The sequence below is a fragment of the Artibeus jamaicensis genome, unplaced genomic scaffold (assembly GCF_021234435.1).
Source record: "Artibeus jamaicensis isolate MK-2021 breed Jamaican fruit bat unplaced genomic scaffold, CSHL_Jam_final scaffold_1964, whole genome shotgun sequence".
Classification (NCBI taxonomy): Eukaryota; Metazoa; Chordata; class Mammalia; order Chiroptera; family Phyllostomidae; genus Artibeus; species Artibeus jamaicensis.
This window is the reverse complement of record NW_026522030.1, coordinates 43136787-43149371: the sequence shown is the minus strand read 5'-3', so window position 1 is coordinate 43149371 and position 12585 is coordinate 43136787. Positions and strand designations below refer to the sequence as shown.

At 44.3% G+C, this 12585-nt stretch overlaps 1 protein-coding gene across 3 annotated transcripts in view; it reads right to left on the bottom strand.

Annotated features, from left to right (window-relative positions):
- Positions 1-12585, bottom strand: part of RCL1 (RNA terminal phosphate cyclase like 1) — a 91186-nt gene that overhangs the window by 28207 nt on the left and 50394 nt on the right. For 2 of the 3 annotated variants that reach the window (XM_053656164.1, XM_037143575.2), the window contains exon 8: positions 8302-8405. In XM_053656164.1, coding sequence (XP_053512139.1) covers positions 8302-8405 — 104 coding nt within the window. Of the gene's footprint in view, positions 1-2121; positions 2243-8301; positions 8406-12585 lie in introns of all 3 variants that reach the window. The other variant, XR_008389902.1, reaches the window with a different exon arrangement.

Here is a 12585-nt window from a genome sequence, read left to right as displayed (position 1 = left end):
ACTGGCAGTGGTGCGGACACAGCCAGCCACCTCACCCACTCCCCTGCACTCCAAGGAGAAAACAGCCTGTTCTCTCTCGGCTCTGATACAGACCCGCTCCCAGAGCCGCCCCAGCCTATGTCCCCGTGAAGCGTTCAACTGTGCTAGAAGAGCCAGACACCCTCCCCAGCTGGCAGAACTCCTAAGAGGCCTCAGCTTGCTTCTGATCTCTTGGAGAAGGACAGGAGAAAGACAAGTTTGAGTGTGCAGGCCTACATACTTGCAGCTGTGGGGTATTTGTAGTTTTTGGAATAGTTAGAAAAAGTAAAGTCTATTCCGTTTTTTACATAATGTTCTGCCAACCCCTCAACTATCTGAGAAAGACTGCATGCAGAAAAGGATTAGGACATGTTTCAGAATGTCCTCCTACCTCCAGCCCCACATTCTCTGTCTCTTATAGCCGGGTTGTCAAAAAGCAAATATGCTCAGAAGCTGAGAAATAACCACAGACAATAGTAAGTCCTAACAAACAGTCTCTTTAAGAAAAAGAAAAACAAACAGAATAAACCCGCCCCATATGGGCGCACAGCTGAACAGTCCCATCCGGTGCTGAACCACAACCCTCCCCACAGCCCCGCAGCCCCACGTGGCTCCAGCCACCCGGCCCCCCCAACCCCACCCCTTCCTGTCCCTTTTCTTCCAAACACCGTTCTGCAGATCCACACTTGCCAGACACAACCACGTGGCTGCAGAGCCAGGCAGAGAGCGCCACAGCCTGCTGAGGGCGGCGCTGCTCCCTGACAGGATCCCCTCCCCCGCCGCGCATGTGACTGGCAGCTTTTCACATAAACCGTGTCAGGCAGCTGGCACTGGGCAACTCCCATGTGAAGGACTTAGAGAACTGTATCTGCAGTAAACTTTTCTCCCAGTACAAAGTGATTTTTTAAAAACAAACAAACAAACAAACAAACAAACAAACAAACAAACAGTAACTGACTTCTCATGAGAGCCTCCAGGCCCCCCACAAAGGCAGGTTTCAGGGAACCCTGGAACACAGAGAATTTCTCCTGTGCATCTTCCCAGATCGGGCTGTTCCTGCCAGCACTGCTGGTCAGCGGGTGACAGCCTCTGGGCTCTAAGTTGTCTGTCCAGTGAATCCCAACTGCCCAGGACTGGCCAGGTTGCTAGGTCCTGCCCCCTAAAATACAGCCCCTCGCACCAAGTCCCTCTTCTGACACCTGTTAGGGGTGGCAGAGAAAGCAACCACAGGGAGCTCTCTCCCTCTGGCAGCTCCCAAGTGACAACAGAGGGTCCCAATTCCCACTCCACAGAGACACTTGGGTATTGGAAATACTACTTCTCAGGTCTTGGGGGAGGGATAGGAGATCTGGGTGGGGGCCCCTACAGCCATCACACCTCAGCTTTTAAATGTATTGTCAGTGCTTTTTCTGCCAAACACTGGCTTTCCCTAAGCCCAGCTGGCCTCTGATCTAAAAACTAAGTCATTAAACTCGGTTATAAAGGCAGAAGGAGGCAGACAGGCTGGTGGCACTGTTGGGAGATGTGGGTCCCAGACAAGTTTGGTTCAAAAATCACTAAGGGCAGCAGTTAAACACTCACTGACCTCTCTCTCATCTGAAAAGTAAAGACATCACTTGCTTTTACCATATGCCAAATATGTTCTGGGGTTCAAACAGCTCAATCAAGGCAACAGGGCTCTGCAGCAATTTAAACACAATTAAGTCACAAATGTAAGGTGGCGTGGCATCCCACTGGCTCAGGAGAACAGTCAAACAACTGAACCCAAAGAGCACATCGGTTTCCCCTGCATGATTTCCTTTGATCTGCACACTGCTGTGCGACACGCGGGTGAGCAAAGAACCCCCAGCCAGTCCGTGTTTAACAAGGACCCTGGACTCTCACTCCCCAGCACTTCACAAGCAGCAGAAAGGGGTCATTTATTAAAGAGAAAAAAATCCCAAAGCAGCACAGTTCATTTTAGACCTCCACATAAAGACAGAAGGAGATCATTTTACAGCAGCATCTGAAATGAGGACTCTCCGAAAAAATGTAGCACAGTTCCCTGCCTCAGGCGGGGAGGTGCCTGGAGTCCGACAGCATGGATGGAATCCCAGCACTTACATAAGAGCAGCAGGTCAAGGAAGCATGGACTCTGGACGAGACTGTCTGGGTCTGAACTCCACGTGCTGACTCTGTGATCCTGGGCATGGGACTCAACCTCTCTGTGCCTCGGTCCCCTCACCTGCAAAGCGGAGTGTGCAACAGTCACCCTGCCTCTGTCTCCCTCACCGGGTCATTATGAAAACCAAATGAGTTCATATTTGGATAGCCTTAAAACCACATCTGGCCAACAGCAAATTCTATTACGTGTTTGTTAAATAAACACCTACCTTACAGAATTCTTGGGAACAGTAAATAAGATGTGCATAGTTCTGTTTAGCAATACGACTGCAGGAAGCTAGTCATATATTTAAAAATTAACGGATATAAATTCACAGATATCTGAGCAAATAATTTATAGCTAAACTCTAGGCCGGAAATTACCCAAAGCAAGTTTACTGGGCTTCCTAGTGTTCAAAGTGACCTTAACAGGAGCCTAGGTGTCCCAGACTGCAGCAGGACAAAGGAATGTCTGGGTGGAAACTGCAGTGGCCAGCATGACCAGCACTGACCGAGCTCTGCCAGGGCTACCGCACTGCTGGGAACACTAAGTGCCTGACCTTATTTAAGCTTCACTCCATCTCCACAAACCCATGCCCACAGGCCTGTTCACCTTCTCCACAGACAAGACCAAGGCTAAAAGATGCTCATGACCATGACCTCTTGGGGCTCCAAGGCAGAGCGAGGCCGGAAATCAGACAGGCTGCACTTCAGCATCCATGTACCAACAAAATGCAGAAATCTCTGGTAACCGCAGTCTGCAACCATAAATAATTTGTGAAAGTTGCTATTTTCTTGCTGTTGATTTCATTTTTAAGTACATAAAAGCATAAACCCTCCCTAAACTGTAATATTAAGCTTTTTCAGGGGAAAACAGAACCACTGCCACCAACTGTAAACCACCTAAAACTCAACAAATTGAACAGAAATAGATGCTTCAGGTGATACCTCAAAAAAATTAAAAATGGATCTGCCTTTTGACCCAGTGATCCCATTTCTGGGAATATATCTGAAGAAACCCACAACACTAATTTAAAAGAATATAAGCACCTTTATGTCCTTTGCAGTGTCATTTACAATCACCAAGATATGGCAGTAGCCCAAGTATTCATCTGTGGGTGAGTGGATAAAACTACTATGGGACATTTACACAATGGAATACTACTCGGTCATAAAAAAGAAAAAAATTTACCCTTTGTGACAGCACGGATGGACGAGACAGTATTACGCTATATGAAATAAGCCAGTGAGAGAAAGACAAATACCATACAATTTCACACCATATGTGGAATCTAATGAACAAACTGAGCTAACAAGAAAAATGGGGACAGACTCACAGATGGAGAGCAGGCTGACAGATGGTGGGGGCACTGAGCAAAAACGAAAAAGGACTCATGGATATGGACAACAGTGTGGTGGTGGCTGGGAGAGTGAGGGACAGGGAACTAAATGGTAATGGGGGGGAAAATGCAATAAAGATTAAATTAGCCCTGGCTGGTGTGGCTCAGTAGATTGACCACCGGCCAGCAAACCAGGGGTCACCAGTTCAATTCCCAGCCAGGGCCCATGCCTGGGTTGTGGGCCAGGTCCCCAGTGGCAGGCACGCAAGTGGCAAACACACATTGACATTGCTCTCCCCCTCTTTCTCCCTCCCTTCCCTTCTAAAAATAAATGAATACATCTTAAAAAAGAAAAAAGGTTAAATTAATTTTATAAAAAGAGATTCTCCACATACCAGCATGTTATCCAGTACTATTTTATTCTACTGAAAAAACTCTCTGGCCTTTGTGAGGAATTTCATACATACAGACTTGCCTTCTCAAGTAACACAGTTGGATGAAAAAAAGAATGACACAGAAAGCCCACCATAAGCAAAACAAGAGGGAAGAAGAAAAGAAAGAACCAAGACCCTTACTTTTCAGAAAGGGTTTGAAAGTAATATTGCGAGAAAAAACATTCTCCTTAATCTTCATGCTCTGTTAAAAAGAAACATTTAAAAAGCTATTTATACAAATCGGAATGTGAAAACTGCCAGAAAAAAATGTCTTTAACCTAATGAGGGTCTTGCTTCTAGTTTTCTTATGAAATTTGAGATGTCAAAAAACAAACAGACTTTTATGACTTTAACCATACCTAAAAATAAGTGGTAGTTGGCTCTTCAAACTCTTGAAACCAACTAGGATAAAATGACGACTCCCCCCCACTCCCACCACCATGATTATACTGATGATAGATAGACTCTGGGTGTTTTTTACCCTGCAATGCACACACAAATATGGTGTTAACTTCGCCCACTAGGTTGCTGAAGGACGTGTCTTTCTTCCTACCTTTGTCCTTCATCATTTTGAGCCACTGCAGCCTCCCATAATAAAAAAAAGGGGGGAGGGGGGAAGGCCCCAAACAGATACAGCTTTCAAAAACAAACTCCTGACTTCTGGCCAAGATAGAGGCATAGGTAGACACACTGTGCCTCCTTGCACAACCAAAATTAAGGACAAGAAAAACTTAGAAACAAAAAACCAACCAGAACTGACAGAAAGTTGAACTGTACAGAAGTTCGACAACCATTCACCCAGACCGGTAAGAGGGGCGGAGAGGGGTTGCAGCAGGAAAAGGGAGTGACTGGCAGACCCTGGGCGCAGAGTAGCAAGGAGCAGACCCAATGAGGTGCGCAAGGCGGCTGGCTGACTGAGGTCATGCATTTGGGTGCAGATAAACCAGGTGAAAATGGGCAGTGAGACAGACCACGCAACCCAGGGCCCCAGCACAGGAGAAATAAAGCCTACAAGCACTGACTGAAAACACTTGTGGGAGGTGAGGTGCCAGGAGAGACTCCCAGTCTCACACCAGAGTTCGTTGGAGAGACCCACAGGCTCCTAAAATTACACAAGCCCACCTACCCAGGAACCAGCACCAGAAAGGCCCAATTTGCTTGTGAGAAACAGCAGAGGACTGAAATCCAAGAGAGAGTAGAGCAAGTGCCATTGTTCCCTCTCTGACCCTGCCCCCACATACAGCATCACAATCTAGCACTTGGGTTGCGCTGCCCTAGTGAACACCTAAGGCTCTGCCCCTCATAATGTAACAGGTGTGACCAGACCCCCCCCCTCCCAAAAGGCTCAAAGAGAAGAACAGATCAAAGGCCCAGAGCCAATACTTTTAAGCAACCAAGAGATAGCCAACCTATCAGATGCACAGTTCAAAGCACTGGTGATCAGGATGCTCACAGAACTGGTTGACTTTGGTTGCAAATTAGATGAAAAAATGAAGGCTACACTAAGTGATATGAAGCAAAATGCACAGGGAACCAAAAGTGATGGGAAGAAGACTGAGATTCAAATCAATGGAGTGGACCAGAAGGAAGAAAGAAACAACCAAACAGAAAATAAGGAAGGAACAAGAATTCAAAAAAATGAGGAGAGGCTTAGGAACCACCAGGACATCTTTAAACATTCCAACATCTGAATTATAGGGTACCAGAAGGGGAAGGGGAAGAGCAACAAGTGGAAAACTTATTTGAACAAATAATAAAGGAGAACCCCCAATCTGGCAAAGGAAACAGACTTCCAGGAAGTCCAAGAAGCTGAGAGTCCAAAAGAAGTTGGACAACCCAAGAAGGAACACACCAAGGCACATAATTACATTACCCAAGATTAAAATGAAGGAGAGAATTCTAGAAGCAGCAAGAGATAAGGGGACAGTCACCTACACAGGAGTTCCCATCAGATTGTCAGCTGATTTCTCAAAAGAGACCTTACAGGCAAGAAGGGGCTGGAAAGACATATTTCAAGTCCTCAAAGACAAGGACCTACATCCAAGATTGCTCTATCCAGCAAAGCTTTCATTTAGAATGGAAGGGCAGATAAAGTACTTTCCAGATAAGGTCAAGTTCAAGGAGTTCATCATCACCAAGCCTTTATTATGTGAAATGTTAAAGGGACTTATCTAAGAAAAAGAAGATAAAAAATTACAAACAGTAAAATGACAGCAAACTCACAGTTATTAACAACCACACCTAAAACAAACACAAACAAAGCAAACAGCTAGAACAGGAACAGAACCCCAGAAATGGAGATCACATGGAGGGTTAGCAACAGGAGACTGGGAGGAGCAGAGAGAGAGAAAAGGTACAGAGAATAAGTAGCACAGATGGTAGGCAGAAAATAGGGGGAGGGCAAGAGTAGTGTGGGACATGTAGAAGCTAAAGAACTTATGACCCATGAACGTGAACTAAAGGGGGGAATGTGGGTGGGAGGAGGTATGCAAGGTGGAGGGGAGTGAAGGAGGGGAAATGGAACAACTGTAATAACATAATCAATAAAATGTTAAAAAAAAACAAATTCCTTACAGCCCTCATGCCCCCCCCTCCCCCAGCTTACCAAAGAGAAAGGAGGCTGCCCTTTCCCACCCCACAGTGGCCCTTCTTGCATGAAACGCTGAGAGGCAGGAAGTCCAGAGAAAGACAGCCCCAAGTCTCACACATAATTTTGCGTTTTGCCCCAGTCCTGTAAAGCTCCATTCAGAGTAGACCACTTTGTTTTCTTCGGAGATGTAGTAATTTTAGGCAAGGTTTCTGAAGACAAGACACTACAATTAATGTTTGGTGAGAGGGTGTGTCGAAGAGAGCACACAAACTTAAAAAAAAAACCCAGTCACATCTTGATGATCTCCACAGGGGCTGCTGTGTTGAAAAGGTATAAAGGCCCAAAGGCGAACTGGGGGAAAAAAACTCTAAGGGGAAAAAAAACCAAAAGCATCAAGGAAAAATAAAAACGTGCACTCCATTTCTCACATAATGTTCTGCCAAACCCCATGCCCCCCAACTACACATGTCTGGACACACAGCCTCAACGCTGTGTGAGCAACCAGCCCTGCTGCTGCCCCAAAGCAGAGGCTGGGAGAGCAGCAGCAAAGAGAGAGCTGAGAAGCTGATGGGCCGCGTGGTCACAGACTGTCGGCTGCTTCCAGCAAACTCTCTACAGGAATCCCTGCACTTAGGGTGCTGTACTCCCAGCGCCGCCCCCTCCAAATGCCTTAACTACAAAGTCTATTTTAGCAATGCTGATTCCGATGTTGCTGTGCCTCTGAGGATTACTCAATTTCAGGTTTCCTGTCCCGTGAAACACTTTATACAAGTTGTCAGCAGATAATGTGGTATTCACCAGTTTCCTGCTTTATCAGTCTTCTCCCATCGCTAACAGAATGTATTCTCTTCCATTTCCTTTTTCCAAAAAGATCTTCACCACCAACACAAAATTTTTAAAAAACCCTCCAAAAGAATCTCTGCCAAGTTCCTGGTCTCCATGCCCCCAATGACCCAATGGTGCAACGCCCCCTCGGAGTGCTTGCCCTTTCTCAATGTGATGGCACCACCATTCTTCAGTTATCACAGTACTGTACCTTTCAGATATACAGCATCGGTACCATGATAACCGAAAAAGGACAGTTCAGTCTCTTAGCTACCTAAGCATCTCCTCACACGCAAGGCCCACCCTCCAATGGCCATGTAATGATTTCTGGCGCACATACACAGAGCCAGATGTCGGTGCTCAAACAGGCTGTTACAGCAAACTATTCACTAATTCAAGTCTTCTGATGAGCTGCTCTTTTTGGACAGTGCTTGCTTTAATACCTCAGCCGTCAACTTCCGATAACATCCAACGGCCACGAACTCACCTTTACAATTTCCCTACCAGTCTGATGGCATTACTATATACGCTGCCTCCTTCTTCATCTTCCCAGCCAGTTTATACCCTTATCATCTTAGACAAAAAGACAGCCCTATTTGCCACCGCTATGAAAAAGAGGGATTAAGAAAACTAATAAAATCCAAGCTAAAATGGAATCTGGAGTTTACCTCCAAAATGGGAAAAAATCTGAAGAATAGACAAAAGACTGTCCCTATACCATGCAACTTCAACGACATGGAACTGAGAGATGGGAATGACGGAACTACAGAAGAAGGAAGGCAAGAATCTTGTTAAACACCAGGTTAGAAGCAACAACCTCCAGCTTATTCAAGGATCAGAACATGCAGGTGTTCACGGTGATAAGCTGTGCACAGTACAATTGGAAGATTGATTTCATGCATTTGGAAGATTAAGTTGGACAGCACAATGAGGTGGAAAGAAAACAACTCACGTGTAGGGAGAGAGCGGTCCGAGCAGCACTTTGGAAACATCCTGTTGTCCAAGGGTCATAAACAAAAGAGCCAGGGTCTGGTTGGTCGAGTCCACACATCCACCCTATAAATACAAACACTTTAAAGATTAATTGTCCTACCAACCAGAAAATAGAAAACTAAGAAAATAGTCACAAATACCAAGGATATCAGAACCACAGAAGAGCAAATCGCAAACTTCAAGCAATTATAAAACAGAATAAGGGTCTTTTAAGAGTCATTCCGATTATCATTTAACTGTGGGGGTTAAACTAACGGTTAATTGAAATAATTGTATTAGCTGAGACTATCAGAATAAATACACAGACACTGAGGTGCATCTAGAGAAAAGTAAAACTTTCCCTTCTATTTAAAGCAGCAGCAGGACATACAAACAAAACAGCAAAATCAGTTTCTAGGAAATGTACAGGTAACAAGGGTGAAGTGAACGCACTTCTATTTATTTACTGTTGTGGAACACCACAGTCCATGTGACATGAAAAAAACCTTTACCTGTAAGACTCAATCACATTCAAAAACTGCTAAAGGTAAACTGCTAAAGGTAAACTGCTAAAGGTAAAGGTAAACTGCTAAGGTAAACTAAGTTACCTTAGTTTCCTATGTGCCTTAGAACTGAAGAGCTATTAAGATCCATCCATTCTTATTACTTATGCACTATTTCCCCCACTTTTCATTCCTCTTCTTTCAAACCAATAAGCAGAACAGAATTCTGATGAACTTTCTCCCGAGAAACAATGTTTTGGTTGCCTTTCTTTCATTTTTAAAATTTCTCGACTATTTAAGCTATTCTGCTTTTACTAGATGTGTGCATTACTACTGATTACATGTGTGCCTTAAAATGTCTTCCTTTCTGATCATTCTTTCTGGGATAACTTTATTTAAACAATTCAAACTTACATTGTACACAGTGAAAGTAGGATGATCTCGAATTTCTACATATTTGTACATGTCACAAAAAGAACCCCGTTTCTGATGATGTCACATCACCAGCCAAGCCTAGAGTCCCAGACTAGAAACAGAACAGGTGGCCACTCACTGCTGGACACACCTCTCTCCTTTTTAAACACCTGCAGTGTAGGGAATAAATTGATTCTCAGGCACAGACACTCACTCTTTGCTGTCAGACTTCATTTATGACAATGGCATAGGAAAATAAAGGGGCTTTATCCTACAGCTAGTCGTTAAGAAAATCTATTGCTCTTCCTACACTACCTTAAATGGTACTCACCCCCATTAAGCAAATGTTAGGAAAAGAGCAGGTATAGCATATATATTTCCATCCAAAAAAGAAAGTCTGACTGATAGAGAATATGAGGACCAACAAAACTGTTTTACAAAACTTGTTACTTTTCACATTGGGTTGGCTAAAAAGATCATTTGGTTTTTGTAAGATGGCTCTAGTAGTGCTTAGTTGTCTTTAACTTCATTCGGAACAATTCTGTCAGACCATACTGTGACAGCTTTTAAATATGCATTTTAAAAAAACCTAATGAAAACTGGTGAATTTTTGTACAGCCATTTTAATATTGAAGATGGAAGAAAATATGCAACATTTCTGGCATATTACGCTCTATTATTTCAATAAAGGTAAAGACACAACTGAAACGCAAGAAAAGATTTGTGCAGTGTGTGGAGAAGGTGCTGTGACTGATCGAATGTGTCGAAAGTAGTTTGCAAAGTTTCATGCTGGAGATTTCTCGCTGGACAATGCACATGGTTGGCTAGACCAGCTGAAATTGATAGCAATCAAATCATGACATTAACTGAAAACAACCAACATTATACCACATGGGGATAGCCAACATACTCAAAATATCCAAATCAATGAAGTTATTGGTGAAAAAAAAATGAATCTTCTTTTACAGAAAAAACTAAATGTACTCTTGGGTCAACCCAGTAAGACTGTCTAAAATTAAACTGTCCTCTTTGGTTTCTGCTTCCTATCACTATGCTGCTATTCCACCATTCTCAACCGACTTGATTTTTATTATGTACTAGACCAGTATTTCAGCGCAATAAATATGTTGGAGGTTTGTGTACAGGATACAATGAAGGACGTGGTGGGGTCAAGCCTCAGCAGAGGATACAACCCTTGTGGGTTGTACCTCACTGGCTTCAATCTCACTGAAAGTGGCTTCGATCTCGCTAAAAGATGAGATATGAGCAGGAAGCAGAATGAGGTGAAGCCAAAGCTCTGCAGCCACTGAGGGCTGTGGACACCAGGACGGCCAAGGTGAGCGGGGAGGGGTTGTCACTCAGCGCAGCAGGAGAAGGTGTAGGGGAGGTGGGAACCGGAGCCGACCCTGGAGGGAAGAGGTTTGGAGAAGAAGGAAAAGCAGGGGGTTGAGGGAAATGGGACCTAGGGCCAGCAAGGAACCAGGTGGCCATGCTGAAACGGCCGCATGCTACCTGCAGAAGAGAAGTATACAAACAGGGAGAAGGTACAATGGGCACACTGAGGGCATTTCTGAGTCTAACAAGGGTTCTGATTTATCTCCAGAAAGTGAGAAGCTACTGAAGGTCTTCTGAGCACAGGAGTGAAAAGATCAGGTGTTTTAGGAAATTCAGAAATGAAGGGGACATTGGAGCAGATACAGAAAGGACTTTCCCGCAAGTGGGGACAGCCAACCCACATAATGGTAGGAGATGGAAGCAGCCAAGAAGATGGATAGGAAAGGCAGTTCCAGAGAGCCTGGAACACAATCAAGAGGACTTGGTAACTGATGAGACACAAATAGAACAGGAGGGATTAGATCAGAGGATTAAAACTGATAAAAATAAACAGCGCCTTCAAAGGGGATAAGTTTTTATTACTTACTGAAACCATGTCACAACAGAGACCTATAAATTACTCATAAAAACATGAAGCATTTTCATCCTTTTAACAACTGAAGACTGTAGACACACAAAAAGAAAGTTTTCTGAGTGATTTAAAAAAGGAAACTTGGTGCAGGCATAATGAAATGGTTTTTATGTAGAAGTTAACTAGAGTAGAGAGAAAAAATAAAATAAAATAACCTAATCCAGACTGCATGCTTTCTCTATTGTGAACGTGCAGACTGTGTTTCCACCCTGAGGCCTATCGTGTGCTATTTACGAGATAAACCCCATGCTCCAGCAGGGCTGTTCTGTAATGTGCTCTTCCGGTTCCCCCAGCTCTGCTGGAAGACATGGAAGGATTCCCAGGGTCAGAATGGGGGCCTCCAGCCACCACGGATGGGAAACCTGAACAGTTCACCAGGGGCTTAGGGACACAGGCATCACATGCACAGTCCGTCTTCACAGACGTCCAGATGACAAACTTCCTAGATGACACCACCTCTTGATCTTTTATTTACTTCCAATTTTTGGTTATTACCCATCTTTCAAAAAAAAAAATCACTAAATTAAGCATCAAACATTGAACTGATTTAGCATCAAAAAAGCTAACATCGGACCTTGGCTACACAAAAGTATTAAGAAGATTGTTCCCCTTCAGGAGGATTTCATTTGATAGGATACCTCTTTCTGCCACCATCTGCTGGCTGAATGGCGCGTGGAGGGAATGGAGTCACGCTACTAAATACACAATTATAGGTCCTTTGTGAGGAACATTAAAAAAACACCTTTAAGACCTGGACGTTTTAATGAACTCTAAAACAATTCAATCTTACTTCTTCCACCGTGCGACCAAGGAGAGGTACTATTGAGAACGGCGACTGATGGGGACAACACTGTGGCTACAAGCTGCTTTCCTACATGAGGCTGGCACAGGGATCAATACTCGTGAGTCAAACCAGGTCTCACTCCACTGCAATGATGAATAAACTGCAGTGACAAAAAGAATTAAAAAATGAAACAAAATCACCACTGAACCCCTGTGTTACTGGTTTTATTTCATTGAGATCACATATGACTTTTGCCACTAAAGGGGGCAAAGCTTCCTTGGAGACCTCAGGAAGAAACCATAGAGATGTCTACTAACTGATAATAAATACACAGAAATACAGAGATGAGAGGCTCGTCAGCTGAATAAAAAAACAATTTACAAACATTGTACACCACACAGAAGCGAATCACACAGGGTATAGTTCTTGCTAGCACTCAGCTCAAGAATGTGGGCCTCACACACACGACTGTCCCTGGGAGCCTGGCCTGGCCTCACACACACGACTGTCCCTGGGAGCCTGGCCTGGCCTCACACACACGACTGTCCCTGGGAGCCTGGCCTGGATTCTGCGTGTCAAGGAAGAGGCTTTCCCTTC